Source organism: Eumetopias jubatus, unplaced genomic scaffold (assembly GCF_037043125.1).
Source record: "Eumetopias jubatus isolate StellerSeaLion01/CBP00866 unplaced genomic scaffold, mEumJub1_p1.0 scaffold_4, whole genome shotgun sequence".
Taxonomy (NCBI): Eukaryota; Metazoa; Chordata; class Mammalia; order Carnivora; family Otariidae; genus Eumetopias; species Eumetopias jubatus.
The window spans coordinates 108,940,272-108,958,566 of NW_028274810.1; the positions used below are offsets into that span (position 1 = coordinate 108,940,272).

The following is an 18,295-nucleotide window of genomic DNA, read 5'->3' on the forward strand; positions in this document are numbered from 1 at the left end:
CAGGATGCGGGTGAGGGTTAGGGAGGCCCCCTTCTAGGCCTTGAGGGCAGCGAGCTGTGGACTCGGGGGAGCCCTCTCCCCGATGTGGGCCTCAGGGCGGGGCTGTACCACAGGGGGACCCCCCACGTTAGGCCCCTGCTGGGAGGGGGATTCCCAAACATGCAGCCACAGCCAGTTCGTGAAAGGTGGAGAACATGTGTTTATTTGAGGCACCAAAGCAGCAGGCCGACTCCAATGTGGGGGTGGGGGGGACTGCAGCTCGGGGTGGGGGCTGATTCCTGGGTCCAGCAGCCTAAACCCAGATGCGCTGGAAGCCCGTCTTCTTCCAAAAGGCCACCGTTAAAGTGGGTGAATGTGGGATGCAGCAAGGCCAGAGAGAAGCAGCTTTGTTGTTGGGGCTCAAGTGGCTCAGCCGCTGCCAAGGTTGGACTCCGGTCTCCACCCCCCACCACGCGCCGGCTCTGACAGGGCCGCACACTCCACGCATGCATGGGGGTGCACCCCCGTCCACACAGCTGAGGGGATGCAATCACCTCTGACAACAGCACGCTGGTCCCCCTGGGACGCAGCAGCACAAAGCACATCTCCCACCCTGCCTGGGGACAGACGGAGCAGAGCCTGGGGTGCCCGTGCCCCTCCCAGGGTGTCCCCAGGACTCAGTTCTGACTCCAGGACCCTGGGCCTCTGGCCCTCAGCCCTTCCCAGGTTCCCTGAGGAGGTCACAGCCCCGCCTGAGAAGTGAGGTCAGGGGCCGCCTCGGAGGGGAGATGGGGGCACAAGGGGCAGGCCTGACCGTGGGCCCTGACAGCGGGGAGCACTGGGGTGGAGCAGGGTGAAGAGTCAGAGGAAGGGGCTTCCATGTCGTTTTGGGGGTTGGCAGGGGGGCGGGCCTTCCTTCCTGAGCTGGGGGAGTCTGGGCCAGCTGCTGGGCCCCAGCGGTCAGGGCCCGAGCCGCTGCAGGGCGGACAGCAGGCTGAGCAGGAGCCCGAGGCCCAGCACTGTGGTGCTGGCTTGCAGCCCCCGGCCGGCCGTGCTGAGGTTGCATAGGAAGCTCTGGCAGCAATAGGTGCCGACGGACGCCACGCCCAGGTTGATGCTGGGGCTGGGGCAGATCGGGGAGCAGCCCTTGTTCAGGGTGTGGCCGAAGTCCACCAGTTTCCCTGCACAGGACAGCAAGGCGGTGAGGGTGGGGGCGGGCGGGGGGGCAGCCGCGTGGGGAGGGGTGGCGGCCAGCGCTCACCGAGGCCAGCAGAGGCGGACACCGTGACGCAGTAGCTGTCCGAGTCCGCGCAGACAGTCGGCTTCAGGCAGTAGAAGTTACTGTTCTGGTTCGTGCACGAGAAGCACACCAGGGAATGGGCTGCAGAAGAAGGGGAGACGCTGCAGGTGACACCTGTCTCGGGCCCTGGGATGGCCTCCAGTGGTGCCCCCTGCCAGTCCTGAGCCAACACCCAACCACCTCCCAATCATTTGCCGAGGTTAATCGGGCAATCATCACACTCCAGACCCTGGCCCCAGAGGAGCTCCAGGGACGTCCCAAAGCACAGTGTGGTAAGTGTGTCAGGGTCAGAACTCAGGCCTCCGGGGGAGCAGCAAGGAGCAGGGATCCGCTTTGCTGGGGGAGAGGACCGTTCGGCCGGCCACAGCAGGCCAGGCAGGAACAGGCCTGAAGGGCCCCTGGGCAGCGCTTGGGGGAGTCCAGGAGGAAAGCACAGCTCAGCCGACGGCCCGGGGCCCCAAGGGGCATCTCACCTTGCTCCACACCCAGCAGGGCAGCCAGCAGCATGGGCAGGAAGACCTTCATTCTGGAGAGACTGGTGTCCGGTCTGGGGCCTCACAAAGCCAAAGATACTGGTCCTGCTTAGAGAACAACTCGGTGGGGGACCGGGCTGCCCACTGGGAGGATGGACCAGAGCCTCAGGCCCTGGGAGCTGCGCTGCCCCGCTTTGGTAGGTGGCGGGGCAGGCGGGAGGGGGCGCCTATCTCTGGCAGAAGCACAGCCAGCACACAGAGGGTCTTCCTGCCCCATTCCCACCTACCCCTCAGTGCGCCCACTCCTCGTTGAGACCCCACCCCCAGCCTGTGACTGCTGCTGGGGCCAGATGAGGGAGCTCATGAAAGATCTCAGGCTCACACAGAAAGGGAGGCCAAGAGAGTGGCCCCTGCTGGTGGTGCTGGGGCTGGGGGGAGAGTGGTCAGGAATATTAGCTGGCCTGCCTCCAGGACTGTCCATGAGCCAGCTCCGTTCCTGACGTGAGGGACTCGGGCTGGGCTGGGCTGGGGGCCGAGCGCCCACCTCCAGCAGTTTTCTATGTTTCTCCCTATGTTATTCAAAGGTGACGACAGGGAACCTATAAATATCTGCTATTCCCCCATCTTGTGCCTGAAAAAGAGGTTCAGTGAGTCTCAGCTGGGTAGACAGGAGTCTATGGTGCCTGGTGCCCTCCACCAGGACCCTCTCCTGGGCAGAGACCAGTGGCAGTGGGTGGAGAAAGCACTGGGAGGGGAGCAGCTGGGGTTCTGGTTCCCTGTTGGGCAGGAGGCATGGTGTGGGAGGAGCAGTCTGGTGCCTTCTTCAGCTGGGGATGCCGTGGGTGGGGGAAGGGCATTCTGGGCCTGGAGAGCAGGTCCCAGGCACTGGGAAGAAGAATGCCAGGGAGCCAACAGGCTTTCCTGGCCCAGTTCTGGGCCTGGGATGACATCCTGGGGTCGGGGACAGGAGCTGCAGATGCCCAAGAGTAGTGCCAAGCCCAGCTCCAGATCCAGGTAGTTCAGGGAGAAAGGAGCCTCAGTTTCCTCTTCTGTAAAGTGAGGTTTGGGCCTGGAGAAACTGAGCTGTTCTCAAGGAAGCTCTGGAATGCACAGCCACCGGTCACAGCCTGTGTCCCCACTGTCCCCTGCCAGGCACCCAACCAAACAGGCCCCACTGGGCTGAGTCGGGGCACTGGCTGGAGTGGATGGATGTGAGCAGGGTCAGGCCAAGGGGGCACTTGAGCAGGCACAGGCCAAGGGGAACCAGTGAGCCTCGGGGACAGTGCCATCTGGGATCCAGACTGCCCACTCCTCCCCCCCCCCCCCCAGGCTCACATGGCTGATTTCTGACAGGGCCAGGCATCCAGTGACTGGGGGCCACTACAGAGGTAGGAGCTAGTCCTTGTCCCCAAAGTCGGAAGGAGCCAGATGGCTCAGCAGGGGGGGTGGGGAGTGGGGGGCGCTGGGGGTGGAGGCTCCTAGGCACCTCATACGCTTGCATAATCTTTGGCAAACAAGGAGCTTTCACCCCTTCCCAGAGTAGGCTCCAGTCCCCAGGGTGGTCCACCAGGGAGGGCACTCAATTCTTCCCATCCTGCTGCCCCGCCAAGATCCCAGGCCCCTTCTTAAGTCAGCAACGATGCCCCTCACCAGTCCCCACGGGAGAGGTGAGGGGGAACCTAGAGTCGGGTGATGGGCCCCAAGCCTGCGCGGCTCTGGGTCACCCAGCCAAAGAGGGCGCCTGGTGTTGGTCGGCGCCGGCTCCAGCCCCGATCTCGGGAAATATTCGGAAGGGCTGGGAGGGCTGGGGGATGGGAGTGGAGGCTCAGCCCCCCAAGCGCCCACCCGTAAGCCCGGACTCCCAGCCTCCTCCAGTTCCTCCCGCGTCTCTCCCGGCACCCTGCTCGCCCCTCCCCTCCGTCCTGCCCGGTGTCAAGGGGGTCGTCTCCGCTCCCCCAGCCCGGTCCGGGCCCCGCCGACTCACGCGGGGCAGACGCAGGTCCACGGCCTCGCTGAACTACCCAAGTCTGGAGCCCAAGCGCACGACAGCCCGGGACTCCCGGCAGCCGGCAGCCGCGGCGGGCGGGGGACAGCAGGCGGAGTCGGCGCTCGTGCTGGCAAGGGGAGCAGGGGCGAGCTCGGGGCGCAGGGGCGGGCGGGGCGGAGTCGGCGCTCCCGCGGGCGGGGGAGGAAGCAGGGGCGGAGTCGGGGCTCCCGCGGGGGGGCGCGGGGTTGGCGTTCCTGGGGGCGGGGGCAGACTCCGAGTTCCCCGACCGGGTGGGGCTGGCAGGCCTCCACCCCGGGCCCCAAGCCCAGCCCCAGGGAGGTGTCGCTGGCCCGTCCGGCCGGTCCTTCTGGTCCCCACGCGGGGCGCGCGTCATCACGGGGCAGCCGGGCGACGTGTGGCGAGCGTGTGGGGGCGGGGACGGGGGCCCACCGGTAGCGGGCCGCACTCAGCTAGGGCTCGCGTCCCTTCGGCCGAGTGCCGTGGAAGCGGTTCAGACCCCGGGGCCGGGGCCGGTTGGGGGCGGGGAGGATGCCGGGAGCTTGCCTCTAGCTCGCCGTCCCCTCTGCCCCGGGGTCCCCTGTGGTCCTAGGCTCCTGGCCTCGCCTCGGGGCTGAGGCCTTAGCCCTCCCGTGGGTGGGGGAGGAAGGTTGCAGGGGCGGTGGTTGTGGGCCACAGGGATCTCCAGCGGGACGTCCATCTTTGCTGGTTCTGGATCCCTCTTTGCTCTGGGCGCAGGGGTTGCCTCCTATGGGGCTGCCCCCACCTGGGCCAAGACACTCAGCCAGGATGCTCCCAGGCCTCCAGCTCACTCTGCTGCTAGAAGATCCTTTCACAAAGCCGGCCTGATGGGACCCTCCCAGCGCAGAGCCTAGAAGGCCGCTAGGATAAAACCAGCATCCTTAGCCTGACAGCAAAGGCTTTCCTGCGCTCTCTCAATAGGTCTTCCCTGGCTGGACCCGCACCATCCACTCTGGGCAGGGAAGGCGGCCCGGCAGGACTCCACGCCCCTGCAAACTGCTTTTCATTGGCCAGGATGGGAGACCAATTGCAGCCGGGCGAGCGGGAGGTGATGGGCTTGCCGGCAGGCCGGGCTGCCTGGCCCTTCCATCACCCTCTCATTTGGTGGTTTCCCCTCCTTCTGCAGAGACTTTGGCGCATGGCGCAGTTTGCTGAGTCTCAGCCACCTGCTTGTTTTGGAAATGCACTTCACAGTTCACAGCCCGCTTCCTCTGAGGAGCTGTGGCACCTGACCTTTTCTCTCAGGCTTTCCGGTGGCACCTGTGGGTGAGGGTGGTGGAGGGCGCGGGGGAGGGGGAGGGGGGAGAGGCTTCTTAACTATCACAGCTGGGGAGGCCAGGCAAGGGGGAGGGAGCCGAGGCAGAACGGCAGGGTGGCCAGGAGGGAGCTGCATGGGAAGAGGGGCCACTGTAATGGACCAGTCACGTGAGGAAGGCCTAGGGATACAGGAGGTGCTGTGAGAGTGTGCAGGGGAGTGAGTGAGTGTGTGGTTGGTGTGTGTGAACGGAAGTGTGTGTGTGTGTCTTCACAGTTTGGGGATCAGGGTCAGACGTCCCAGTGGTTCTTTGTAACATCCCAGTGATGTGGGATGGATCAACTTGGGAAGGCTTTGGGGGCTCTCTCCTTGGAGGCTGAAGGTGGGGCTCTGCACATGTCCCAAGAGGTCCCCAGCCAAGGAGCGGTGATATCTTCTAGGGGTGATGGCCCTGCTGTCCCCGGGGACATGCAGTAGGCCGCAGCTCTTGGTTACCCTTTCTGGATCTTACCTTTGGAAGGCAGGGTGGGCTTCTGGGTGGGGCTTCCTCATCCTTTCTGCAGGCACCACCTCATTGGTATCTTAGTCTAAGATACCAATGGGCTTTGCCTGGAAGGGGGAAGTGTGAAGCTCCTTTGGCAAGTGGAGCTTCTTGCTCACCTGCCCAGAAGGGATTTGGATGAATTTTGGTCCCCATAAGAGGCATACATTTTATCTTGGCAGCGCCTGTCAGTTTTAGTATGGGCTACTTGCTTGTTGATTCCGTCCAACAGGTCAGCCCTCGAGGACAGTGCCCAGCACCCAGACCACTTCTGGCTCGTGGTGGGTGCTTAGCAAGTATTTGTGGGTGAAAGCATAAGTGGGTTCTGCCCCTTTCAAGACAGGACCCTTTGATTCAGAGGGCTCTTGTGATTTTTTTTTTTTAAGATTTTATTTATTTATTTGACAGAGAGAGACACAGTGAGAGATGCCCGGAGTCCAGCTCCAGCAGAAAAGGGGTCCTCGAAGGAAAGGACGGCGTCGGCGAGTAAGGAGACACGGACACAGGATCAGGTTGTAAGCATCTCCCCCGATAGCCTCGGAGGGACTTTATTTATTCATTGGAATGTTTCCTTGTTTTTCCATTCTTTCATAACAGGTGATTTTATTTTTTACATTTTATCGCAATCATTTCGGATTTAAAAAACAGCGTGACCGTGCGAGACAAAGCGGGACCTATCAAGGTTATCTAAAGTTTATTCTTTCTCCAAAGGCAGCTTACAATGTGTGCACCCTATCTTATCAAAGTACTTACTCCATTTCTATATGTTTTCGTCTCTTGTCCTTGCTCCATAGATAACACGGAGGATTACTCCTCTTAATCCTTTCCCAGAGGCCGTCAGATGATGCCCGCACCCTTTTCCCCTTAATCTTGTACCATTTATTCGTGTCCTCAACTCCAGTATAAGGAATGGGAGGAGTAGGGGTAAGGAAGTTAGTCCTACCCCAGGGCTTGCCTCGAGGGGCGGGCGTACCAGAGGTGGCCTCCTATTTGTATGCAACATAGGGAGGTCCCTGTACTGTGGGAATGACAATGAGATGCCCTTCTCTTAAGAACCCTGGTGCTTCTGAGGTGCCTGTGGGATCTCATCAATAGGAATTTTTACTGGGCCTGGATCCAACAGCTCCCTTAAACGAAGCTTATCAAAGAACTCCGCGTTGCTCATGTTAGATGAATTACAGATTGGAGGACATTGGGTAATTTTACTTCTTGGCCCATCGTCAGCCTTTTTGGAATCAGTTTCATTATGATTGCTTGCGTAGGCATAACTAAATTTATAAATCATTTTATCATGAAACCCTAGAAAAAAATCCCATGATTATAAAGATTGCCGCAAATAAAATGAAAGGAAGTAACAGGAGCCAGCTGTGGAGTTTCCTGATTTTCAGGATTATCCCCCATACTTGGACTTTGTCAAGTAGCTTGGCTCGCGCCAGAGAGAGGAAACAGAAGCAGGGGGAGCGGGAGAGGGAGAAGCAGACTCCCTGCCGAGCAGGGAGCCCGATGCGGGGCTGGATCCCAGGACCCTGGGATCATGACCTGAGCCGAAGGCAGACACTCAACGACTGAGCCACCCAGGCGCCCCAGAGGGTTCTTGTGATTTTGAACAACCAACTCACAAGTCACCAAGGTCACTGCCACGGAACAGGCGTGAGACTCAAGAAAATGTATCTGAACATGTATGGCCAAGCCAGGAATTTGTGCAATGCCTGATGACATAGTCTGTGGGGTCCTTCCGAAAACCGAGGCTGGGAGGTGAGACTGGCCCGCTCCATGCATGAAATGGCCGGGTATGTGTCCACCTGGTGGACTTGTGTCTACAGACACCCCCTGCCTCTGCTTCTGCTTCCCTCTCCTGGGTTTGCCCAAGTCTTTGGGTTTTGTGAAAAACCTACTCATTTCCTGGGTCAGCCCCCCACCCCCCCCACCCCCCATCCAGGATGTTTTTTTCTTTCCCGTTCCAGTATTGCCTCACCGCTTCTTGGGCAGTCCCTGTCCTGGGGAAGGGCCAGTGGATAGATGGAGAGGGGCACAGCCTTGGTGAAATGTCCTCCCACATGGGCATGCTGTGTGAGCCTGCGCCCCCCCCCCACCCCGCAAAGGGCCCAGGCCCCAAGTGCAGCGCTGCCCAGGCTCAGTGTTTGCTGCCCCACCTCAGGCTGGCGAGGTAGGTTCGGAAGGCCCTGCGAAGAGTGACCAAGCGAGCCAGGGAGTGAAGCGGCGGGACAGTGACCCACCCCTGCCAGTCACTCAGGCATCTCTTTCCAGCGTGGGTCCCCGCAGCCCCCTGCTGAGCCCAGAGAGAAGGAAGGCCTGCGCAGGTGAGAGCCTGGGAGGCTCTTCCTCTTGGCCGCTGCCCTGAGGTGGCGGCACCCCCCAGCCTAGGGCGGGGAGTAGGGTGGGGGACAGCAGCAGGCAGAGGCTGAGGGTGGCATGCCTCTGCCCAGGGTATGTGCCGACCTGTGCTCTGGCAGCTCTTCCCCGACTCATGCTTCCACGGTCAGGCTGGTCTGGAACTGTGAGAGATGGGTGCCTGCTGCCCTCGCCGTCTGCTGGAAGGGGACCCATGGGCTGGAGGAGCTAATAATAGGAGCCCCCCTCAGGGACCTGAGCTAACAGGAGCCTGGCACAGGGTGCTGAGGCTGGAGAGGGGGCCACGGGGTGCAGGTAGGGCAATCGCCCTCGTCTGGCATCCTAAGAAGGAGGTACAGCACCCTGCCACCAGAGGTCTCCACGCCTGACGGCATCTGCCTGTGGGTGGTATTCGCAAGCTGCTAGCAGGGGTTCTCTGCCTCCTCTGGCCCCTGGCGCAGTGTCTCTCCCATCTGGAGCTGCCCCCCTCCTGCGTGGCTCGGAGACTCCTACTGCAGATCTCTGCTTAGGGGTCCTGTGGGGAAGTGTGCAGACTCCCCTGGCCCTTCTCTTCTGCTGCCCTGTCTCTTGTAGGACCAGGGAGCCTGGAGCCAGCCACTCTCGGACTCTAGCTGGATTGGAGGCAAGGTCTTGTCTGGCATTGGGGGTTCAGTGTGCAAGGAGAGCAGCCCAAAAGGCTGGTGGCTGCTGGTGAGGCCACACTGTGGGGCTCTGTATCCCTGCCTTACCTCTCTGGGCACAACTCCACGTCTCCAAGTGGAACCTTGGCATGCTCCCCTCGGGCTGGCCCCCGCTTCGCCCAGAGAACAGTCCAAAGTGCTACTGTGATTTCAGAGCATCTGCTCCAGCCACAGGCTCAGTTCACCCTGTCACATGCTCCCACCTCAGGCCCTTTGCACAGCTGTTCCCAAACCTAGAACAGGAAGTCCACTCCAGACCTCCTTGGCCTGCACCCTCGCTTCTCTGCTCAAGAACTCATTCAGAGAGGTCCCTCCCTCCTGCCCTGGAAGTACCAGGCCCTTCTCCTTGACACAGAATACTGCCTGGCAAGTATTAGATGCTCAGTGAATAATCAGACCAGTACATTTGAATGGAAATACAGCTTGAGAGCTGGTGTTGTGGGATAGAAAGCCACACTTAGAATTTAGAAGCTAAAAAAAAAAGTGTGGGGGCGCCTGCGTGGCTCAGTTGGTTAAGCGTCTGCCTTCGGCTCAGGTCATGATCCCAGGGTCCTGGGACTGAGCCCCGCATCGGGCTCCCTGCTTCTCCCCTGCCCCTCCCCCTACTGCTCCTGCCCTCTTTCTCTCTCTCTCTCCCAAATAAATAAATAAAATCTTAAAAAAAAAAAAAGTGTGATGTTTGCAAGTATGGCACAGCATGGGGGGGGGTTGGTCTGCGGGAGGGAGGGCTGCAGGGAGGTGGCCTGTGGGAGGGGGCTGCAGGAAGGGGTGCTGGGGCCATAGTCCAGCAGCCTCCTTCACATGCAAAACCTATGTAGGCTTCCTATAGACACAACCTAAGAGCCTCCAGCTGGGTGGAGCTCCTGTGACAGTCGGTGGGACTCTTAAGTCAGTTGATTCGGACAGGCTCTGAGATGACCCGTTGGAATCTGTCACAGTACTTGCTGCAGAGCATGCAAAGACCCCTGACCTACATGACTACATGTAGAACTAGAACATTCGGGATCTTGCACCTGGGGCTGGGTGCCTGGAGGCTGACCTTTGTTGTTTATTGATGGAGACACAGAGGGCGGGGGCCTCCCTTACAGCCATGCCCATGGAACTCTAGCTGAGCGCACCAGGAGAAGATGCCACCACAAATTTGGCAGAAGGTCCTGCATTGGTCTCAACTAGGCAGTGACCAACCAGACCCCACTTCCCACCAAGTTCTCAGCCCTCGGGTGGGGTTCTGTCCCCCCTGGGGGGCCTCCTCCACATTCGTGGTGGCCTTGGGAGTTCCCCTCTCCCTCCAGCCTCATGGTTGGGTCCTGTCCCTGTCAGTGGTGCCGTCTGGGAGCTGGGCCCACAGGATGCCCTTAAGCGTGGGTCCGAACACTAGCTCAGAGGACTGCCCGCCTCCCACAGTGCCTCCCTTCAAACCAGCTTCACCCTCCTGCCCATCCTCCTTGCCAGATGTGAGCCCAGCAGGACCCAGGACGGGACACAGGTGCTTGAGCCTTCCTCCCCTCGCCAGCCCCACCCTCCAGCCACCCTCCCACTCCCCAGCTCACAGGGACCTCCTCCAGCACTGCTCCTGCCCCAGCCTCCCTCTCTGCCCTTCCACCTCCCTTCGCAGGACCCTTCCCTCTTCCCTGACCACTCCCTGTTTCCCTTTAGTCTCCCTAGATTGGGTGGTGCATCTGCTGCGGGCTGTGAGGCTGGGACCAGTCCACCGAAGAGGCTGTGGTCAGTCTGGTCCGGCTGGGTCTCCATTCTCCTGGACAACTTATGGGCTCACTCACATGGTCCCAGGACAGACCAGCTTCACCCTTTCCCTGCCGTCCCTGCCCTGGGCCCTGGTCCGGACCCTTCAGGCTGGCGCAGCAGATCTCCCAGACTTGAGGCTTGGGGGTCCTTCCCTCTCACAAGCAAATCTGCTTCAGGCTTCGTAAGGTGCCCTTGGGGGCAGGGAAGAGCCCTCCACGGGGACCCCTGCTGCGGTCTTGCTGGGATGTGGGACCTGGATCCTAGTGGGGTACTGGCTGGCACCAGGACCCTGTGAACCCTCCCTGAGGCTCTGCCTGGTAGGAGCCTGGGGCCCGGCTAGGTGGGACAGTGAGTGAGGCCCTGAGTCTCTCCAACAGAGCAGTCAGCACAAGCCAGCTCTGGCCCTTTGCCACCCCAACTGAGGGACAGAAACCAGCCATCTGTGGCCCCTGGGAGCCCAGATGGCTGGAGGCTGGACGTGCCTCACTTTAGACTTTGACTTCAGCATGGTTCTAAAAAGCCTCAGATCTGCCCATAGGCTGCCCATCAATGGAGGCTTCCTTGGGGCAGAGGTGGCGGGGCTCAGGCTCCATGCCCTGAACTTATCTGACTGGCTGTCTTGAGACCCTTGAGGTGCGGGGTCCCTCTGTTGCCGCTGCGCTCAGCCAGCAAGGGTGGCCGCTATGAGCCCCAAGGCCCCTCTCTTACCTTTTGCAGACTAGCTTACTTGTAAAATTTCTACTAGGAAATGGCAGAAAACTCACCCCTCAGCATAACAAATGGGAAAGGAGGTGAGCAAGGCTGTCCTCAGAACCCAGACCGCAGGCGGTAAGGATGGAGCATGGCCCCTCCAAGAGAGGACATGCCCTAGAAGCCCAATGTGCCACCTCTGCCCCTCTCCTCACACCCTTTGTCCTTGGTCCTTGACCACAGGGCTCACCGGGTGGCCCCCTGCACCCTGCTGCCACCTTTGTCCTCCACCCCTCAGGCCGACTCCTCCTTGGTTGGAAGAGAAGGGAAGGCGGGGGCGGGGGGTGGGGGTGGAGGAGGGGAGAGTAGGGAGGGGAGGGTGAGAGAGCTGTCAGTCTGGGTGCTCTCGGAAGCAGACCCCAAGGGAGAGTGGGAGCTTCAGGAGAGGGGTCCTCAGGAACTCTGGGAAGGGTGAGGGAGGAGGGAGCAGGGTGAGGTGGGAGAGCCTTCAGGCCCCTCTGCGGCAGGTCAGGAGGGAGCCCTGGGGGAGGAGGCCGGCGCCGGGGGCAGCTGGGGAGTGCCAGTGGCAGGGCTGGTAGGTGTGGGGCAGGGTCCGGGGAGCTCCGGTCCTGCCGGGAGCGGGGCGGGAGTGGGAGCGGGAGCGGGAGCGGGGGCGGGAGCGGGGGCGGGAGCGGGGGCGGGAGCGGGGGCGGGAGCGGGGGCGGGAGCGGGAGCGGGGCGGGGTGGGGCCTTGGTGTGAAGGGCTAGCTGCCACAGACGCTGTCACGCAGGCTCTCTCTTGAAGGGACTTCCTTGGACGCCACAAAAGGAAAGGGAAGATGGAAAACCTTTGAAAACTGGCTTTGCCATAGCAACATTTAATCAGTTGTGTGCCTCGTGGATCTTCCAACGGCTCACACATCTCATGACTTTGGGTCTGGCAAGGGATGGGGTTTTCCTGGACTCCCCAGCACCTGGCCTGGGCCCTAGGAGAATTCTCTGTGGGCCCGAGGTATAGATTCAGGTCGGGGCGAGGCTCAGCCACAGTCTTGCCCCTTCTTGGGGGTGGGTCACAAGTCTCCCCCACCTTCCAGGAGGCTCATGCCTTAGTGAGCACACTTTTCCACATTTTTGACCCAGATCCACTGTAAAAAATATTTTTTACATTATGACCAGTATATATAAATCCTTACTGTGTGGAGGGGCAGTCAGTGTATTCTATTCTATCCAGTTCTGTCTCGCTCCGTTCTATTTTTTTTTTTTTTTAAGATTTTATTTATTTGAGGGCATCTGGCTGGCTCAATCGTTTAAGCTTCTGCCTTCTGCTCAGGTCATGATCCTGATCCCGATGTCCTGGGATCGAACCCCAGGTCAGCCTCTCTGCTCAGCGGGGAGCCTGCTTCTCCCTCTCCCTCTGCCCCTCCCCCTGCTGGTGTTTTCTGACAAATAAATAAAATCTTTAAAGAAAATATTTGAGAGACAGTGTACATACCAGCACAGGGGGAGGGGCGGAGGGAGAGGGAGAAGCAGGCTCCCTGCTGAGCAGAGAGCCTGACCTAGAGCCTGACTTGGGGCTGAATCCCAAGACCCCAGAATCAAGAACTGAGTCCAAGGCAGACATTTAACAGACTGAGCCAGCCAGGCGCCCCTATTTTTTAATTTAAAAAATCTAATCAGAAACCACTATAGTGACTTCACCAGCATTCTGGAAGGCACCACAGAAGGCCCTAGTTACCAACATTTACTTTTCAGAGGGCTTATTAGGACTTTCTTACAGAAAATAGTTACCTAAGTAAGGAAACCATTACGTTTGCAGAAGAAATGGAATGTTAAATGCAGATGAGCTTGGTTTCAGCGATGGGAAAGGCACCTGCCCCCCGCCTCCCCATTAAGTGGGGGTGGCCTCATTGACCCCTCAGAGCCTGGTGTGGGGGTCTTCACAGGCGCCGCCCACCCCTGGGGACCCGCCCGTGTTGTCCACTGTGCCCGCCTGCACAGTATGTGTGCATGCGCATGCGCACGCATGCGAGCCGCAGCAGGGAGTCCCTGCGGCTGTCCCCCACGCCTCAGCCCCCCCAAGCTCGGGTGCCCAGCAGTGAACCAGATGAGGGAGCCCACGCCTCAGCCCCCCCAAGCTCGGGTACCCAGCAGTGAACCAGATGAGGGAGCCCACGCCTCAGCCCCCCCAAGCTCGGGTACCCAGCAGTGAACCAGATGAGGGAGCCCACGCCTCAGCCCCCCCAAGCTCGGGTACCCAGCAGTGAACCAGATGAGGGAGCCGAAGGTGAGCTGAGGACAAAGCGTAAGCTGACACCCTACGACCCCTCCCCCTCCCCTCCCCACTCCTGGGTGGGACTGACGTGACATTCCTCCGGGAAACTCCCAACTGTCTAAAGCCTTGCTAGAGGGAAAAACAACCTTAGCTTGACAATGACAAGGGCTGTGGTATCTGGTGAGTTCTCTTTAGCATATGAAAGTTCTTTTGAAAATTTCCCTTTCCTTTTGCACAACTCCCGAGTATGGACTCAGCCACCGCTCACAACCCCGGGGCAGCAGGACTCTTCCTGTCCAGGGGTTCCGGGTGCGCTCCCTGGGCTTTAATAAAACCAGCATTCATTTTGCACCAAAGACCTCCCAAGAATTCTTTCTCGGTCGTGGGCTCCGGACTCCACCCCACCAAACCTCACCTATATTTCAAAACCACATCACCACTAAGAGCCAGAAAGCACTCAGCCAGGACCCGTGACCGGTGGGGAAGGGAGGGGGACCAGAGGTTCCACAGCGACAGCGCAGGAGGCTGAAGGGACTAGCCTCCCCCCAGCCCGGACAAGGCCTGGCGGGGCACTGCGTATGCCAAGGTGTCGCCAAGTTTGAAGGAGCAGGGCCCCCAGGACCTGAAGTTAGGGGTCATGGCGCCGGGACGATGGCCTTTGTGCACACTCACTCGCACCCGACCGCCAACAGCGACGTTGAGAAAGATAAAAAAACCAAAATCTCCTGCCAACCCAGAACACCGCTCCACGAGCATCGTCCTACGGAAAGAGCATTAACCCAGAGCACGGGCGCACAGCAGGGCAGCCCCGTCCGGGCGTCCAGACCGAGACGTAGGCCTGGGGGAGAGCAGCACCGCACTCGGTCACCCCTCCAAGAGATAGAAATACTTCTCCAAGGGGCTAGAAGGAATTCGCAAGGACGAGTTTTCTCCAGCGCATGCTCAGAGAGGGGAGGCCGAAAACTCCGCCTTTTGCCGCACCAGGCGAGGGAGGTGCCCCCCTCCCGGTAGGGACCCCGCCGGGAGTCCCCAGATCTACAGTCTCCTCTGGTCTGACTCTACCTGCCTCTCCTGGTACCTGCTACTCATCCACTCCTGCGCGCTTGCGCTCCGCGGGGGTTTGCTGCCCGCCCTCGGGGGCCCCAGCCTGTCTGGTGTCCCCTTCCTCCCGGGCTGCCTCTGCCTCTGTCCTCCTCACTCCACCCCTCCAGAAGGCTCCCCCCCCCACCTGCCCCAGACCAGGACAGCTCTTAGCCTCAGCTGACCCCCCCCCAGCTGTCCCTCCCTCTCTGGGTAGACACGGGTCAGCGCTCCACCAGGGCTCTGGGCGCCTGTAGGCAGGGAAGCGGTTTTTTTTTTTTTTTAATAAAGATTTTATTTATTTATTTGAGAGAGAGAGAATGAGAGATAGAGAGCACGAGAGGGAAGAGGGTCAGAGGGAGAAGCAGACTCCCTGCTGAGCAGGGAGCCCGATGCGGGACTCGATCCCGGGACTCCAGGATCATCATGACCTGAGCCGAAGGCAGTCACTTAACCAACTGAGCCACCCAGGCGCCCGGGGAAGCGGTTTTGATGTAGTTTGGGAAAGCAGGTGAGGTTTGGTGGGGTGGGGCCGTCCCTAGCCCACCCAGAACGCGTGACCGATGACCAATAAAGAATTCTTTGCGACGTCTTTGGTGCAAAAAAGTGGTTTTATTAAAGCCCAGGGGCGGGACGGTGGGCAGAAGGAGCTGCTGCGCGGGGGTTGTGACGGGTGGGAGTGGGCGGAGGTAAGGAAAAGGGAGGGTTCAGAAGGATTTTCGTATGTTAAAGAGGAGTCATACCAGAGGCCTTGGCGTTGTCAAGCTAAGGTTCTTTTCCCCTCTAGCGAGGAGTTAGTGTTTAGACAGTTGGGAGCTTCCCCAGAGGAATGTCCTGGGTACCCCACCCAGGAGTGGGGGAAGGTTGTGGGGTGTCAGCTTACTCTTTGTCCTCAGATTGCCTTCTGCTCCCCCATGGGTGTGGAGGGCTGGGGAGGGGGCTTCACGCCTCCACCCCGGCCCCACCCTCTCCCGGCCCCCATCTCCGGCTTTGGAAATGCAGGCAGCTCATTCAGGAAGGGTAGGCTCTGGCCAGGCCCCCCAAGACCTTGAGCGCTGAGTCCCTGCATTATTTCTGCCCCGCCTCTCCCGTCCTGGCAGAGATTTTTTCTGCTCACTAGGAAGCCTCCGCCCACGTCAGCCAAGGCAGGAATGGCCAAGGAGGTTGGGGAGGTCTTCAGTCACGCGTTCTGGGTGGGCTGGGGACGGCCCCTCCCCACGCGGGGTGCCCAGTCCCTTGGCCTGCTGCCTTCAGGCCAAAGGAGGTCCCTCTCTCGGTGCCCCTCGCCTTTCCTCTCCTGATCAGGCTGGGCCAAGGCCCTACGGGGAACGGGACACTGGAGGGCCACTAGGGCCTTGTTCTGCCCCGATGCCCACCCACGCAGCGCTGCTGGCATCACGTCCCCCCCCCCGAACACACACAGCATGCACATGAGACCCACTCACACACTGTGCTCGACACGCCGTACACACACCGCACACACACGTGCACCCTGCTTTCTCCACACTCGGCACGCCAGGAGGCCTCCCTGCCAGTCGTGCCCGGCAGCTGGCCCAGGGAGGCAAGTGAGGCCACCCAGCCATGGCACAGGAAGGGGAGTGCCCGAGGGGCACGCGTTCCTAACTGTGCAGCAGGACAGGGCAGGACAGACGCTGAATCCACACAGGCAGGAAGACCCACTTTGACTCAAGTCAGCCCGCTTTCCCCAGGCCACTGTTACCGGAGCCCGTGCCCACGGGCCTCCCTCAGATAGTAACTGGCCAAGGCAGGCTGTAGGGGTGGGGTGGAGGCAATGGGGTCTGACCTGGGACCTCACTTCATCGGGCACCTGGAGCCCCCCCCCCCGGCATTTCCAGGTCACAAACAGGTGGGTAAACCCTCGTTAAGTGTTAACTGTCAAGAGCAGGAATAGTTATATGATTAACTAAGTTCTTAGAAAGAGGTGGAGTGAAAACCCTAGAAGCCTGCCACGGGCACTGGCCGCGGAGTGGCCAGGCAAAGTGGAGGAGTCGGCCCAGGGTGAGGACCGCTGATGTCTGCCGCTCCCAGGACTAGGCTGTGGACCCCAGGAAAGCCCCGTGTGTGCCGTGTGGGGCTTGGCCCACGGTCTGCTGTGCAAATCTGTGAGAGTCTGCATCGATGCTGATTTCCCGTTTTTGACCCTGGTTATGTAAGAAGTTAATACCGGGTGAAGTGGAGTGAAGGGAATATAGGAACTCTGTACTATTTTTGAAACTTCTTTTTAAGTGTGAACCTATTTCAGAATGAAAAGCTGAAATGTTTTAAAAGCAGCATGAAGGGGCGCCTGAGTGGCTCAGTTGTTGGGCTTCTGCCTTCAGCTCAGGTCATGATCCCGGGGTCCTGGGATCCAGCCCCTCATCCGGCTCCCTGCTCAGTGGGGGGCCTGCTTCTTCCTCTGCCCCTCCCCCTGCTTGTGTTCCCTCTCTCGCTGTGTCTGTCAAGTGAATAGATAAAATCTTTAAATACATAAATACATACATAAAAGCAGCATGGAGTAGGATCCATGGGAGATAAGAGTGGGGGGGGTCACAGGCTACTTCCCCGCCTACCTCCCAGGACCGCAGGGGTGTGGTGGGAAGGGGGACTCTGGGCAGCAGATCAGAGAAGGATAAACTCTGCCCCAGACCTTGTTGGGTCAGGGCTGGGGTGTCAGGGAGAACACATTTTCAATGGATCAAAACCCAAATTGAAAACGGAGAACTTGGCAATTTTAAGAAGAAACATAAGAAAATCTATCCATATATTGACAGAAAATATTTTTAGGTAACCCACTAATACATTTAAGAATGTTAACGGTAAAAAAAGTTTGCCTGTTACCATGATATACCAATTAAAAAGAAAAGACACATTCTAAGACACTTTCAATCAATAGTACCACTTATCGGGATGGATCTATTAAAAAAGCCCAAGGCGATCATGTCCTGGTGAGCACACGGGCAGGTGGCTCTGGCAACGGCCTACAGCCGCTGCAGGGGACAGAACCCAGCTGTGCCCCCTTGTCCTATGCCAGCGCACGCTGAAGGCCCTGGTCACAACAGAGTGAATTCACTGAGGAAGGCCAGATGTGGGCCCTTGCCCAAGGTCACCGGGGGACAGGAGGGTGAGGTCAGGAGGCAGGAGATGGCCCCACAGGACGTGGTTCTTCAAACCCCTCTGACCACAAAGCACCCCCTGCACCCTCCGATGCACATTCAGTGTGGAGCCCTCCCCCACTGCATGGCACGGTCGGTCCCTCGGTCACTCCTGGGGTGTAGAGACAGGGTGTGTGGGTTGAGGCTGGCTCCATGGGGGGTCGAGTTGGGAGATGCTGGAAGGAGGGGTGTTGGGGAAGAGGCTTCAGATTTCCACACAACAGAGGCCCTGCTCTGCCCCCAGGACCTGTCCCTGTGGGGCTGATGCCCTCTTCCCCAGGCCCTGTACTTCCTCCAGCACCCAGCCTGGGGCGGGGCCACACCCTTTTAGGACAGGAGGCTGGGTCAGCCAGGCTTTTCCGCTCAGTAGAAAAAGGACCCGAGGGAGATGTCACTTGGTCTGCTCTGTAGAGGCACAGAGGAAACAGGTGGGCCAGGGCGGCGCTTCTGGTTCCTTCTCTTTGGCACAGACTGGCATAAGGCTCCCTGTGCCTCAGTTTCCCTGCCTATGAAGGGAAGGCCCTGCCCTGGTCTCCAAGGTGCTACAGACCCGACCCTCACAATCCTGAGGGGTTCCCGAGGCCACATTCCAAGTTTGCTGGATGGGGCGGGGAGGAGAGGGGGCTTCTCTTCCTAGAAGAGGTGACTCGGGGGACCTAGGGAGGAGATGAGGCTCTGGGATCTCCATCCCATGGGGAGGAGCAGGGTCCTATGGGCTTGAGAGGGGA

At 59.7% G+C, this 18,295-nt stretch overlaps 1 protein-coding gene across 2 annotated transcripts; it reads right to left on the reverse strand.

The window, feature by feature from the left end:
• Window positions 1-179: 179 nt before the first annotated feature.
• On the reverse strand, window positions 180-3,889 carry LY6E (lymphocyte antigen 6 family member E). 2 transcript variants are annotated; one of them, XM_028093505.2, is made up of 4 exons: window positions 3,737-3,889; window positions 1,753-1,857; window positions 1,241-1,360; window positions 180-1,160 (listed from the first exon to the last, which is right to left on the reverse strand). In XM_028093505.2, exons 2-4 carry the CDS (start codon window positions 1,802-1,804, stop codon window positions 940-942), a joined length of 393 nt encoding a protein of 130 aa, XP_027949306.1. In that variant the 5' UTR covers window positions 1,805-1,857; window positions 3,737-3,889; the 3' UTR covers window positions 180-939. The 2 variants fall into 2 exon arrangements, with proteins under 2 accessions (XP_027949306.1, XP_027949307.1); XM_028093506.2 differs by having other exon boundaries at window positions 1,753-1,896.
• Window positions 3,890-18,295: the final 14,406 nt, after the last annotated feature.

Excerpts from the sequence above, each read along its gene's own strand:
- LY6E (XM_028093505.2), bottom strand. The coding sequence starts at position 1,804 with ATGAAGGTCTTCCTGCCCATGCTGCTGGCTGCCCTGCTGGGTGTGGAG. Across the intron at positions 1,361-1,752 it reads CCTGCTGGGTGTGGAGCAAG|CCCATTCCCTGGTGTGCTTC; the intron begins GTGAGATGCCCC and ends CTTCTTCTGCAG. Across the intron at positions 1,161-1,240 it reads GTCCGCCTCTGCTGGCCTCG|GGAAACTGGTGGACTTCGGC; the intron begins GTGAGCGCTGGC and ends TGTCCTGTGCAG.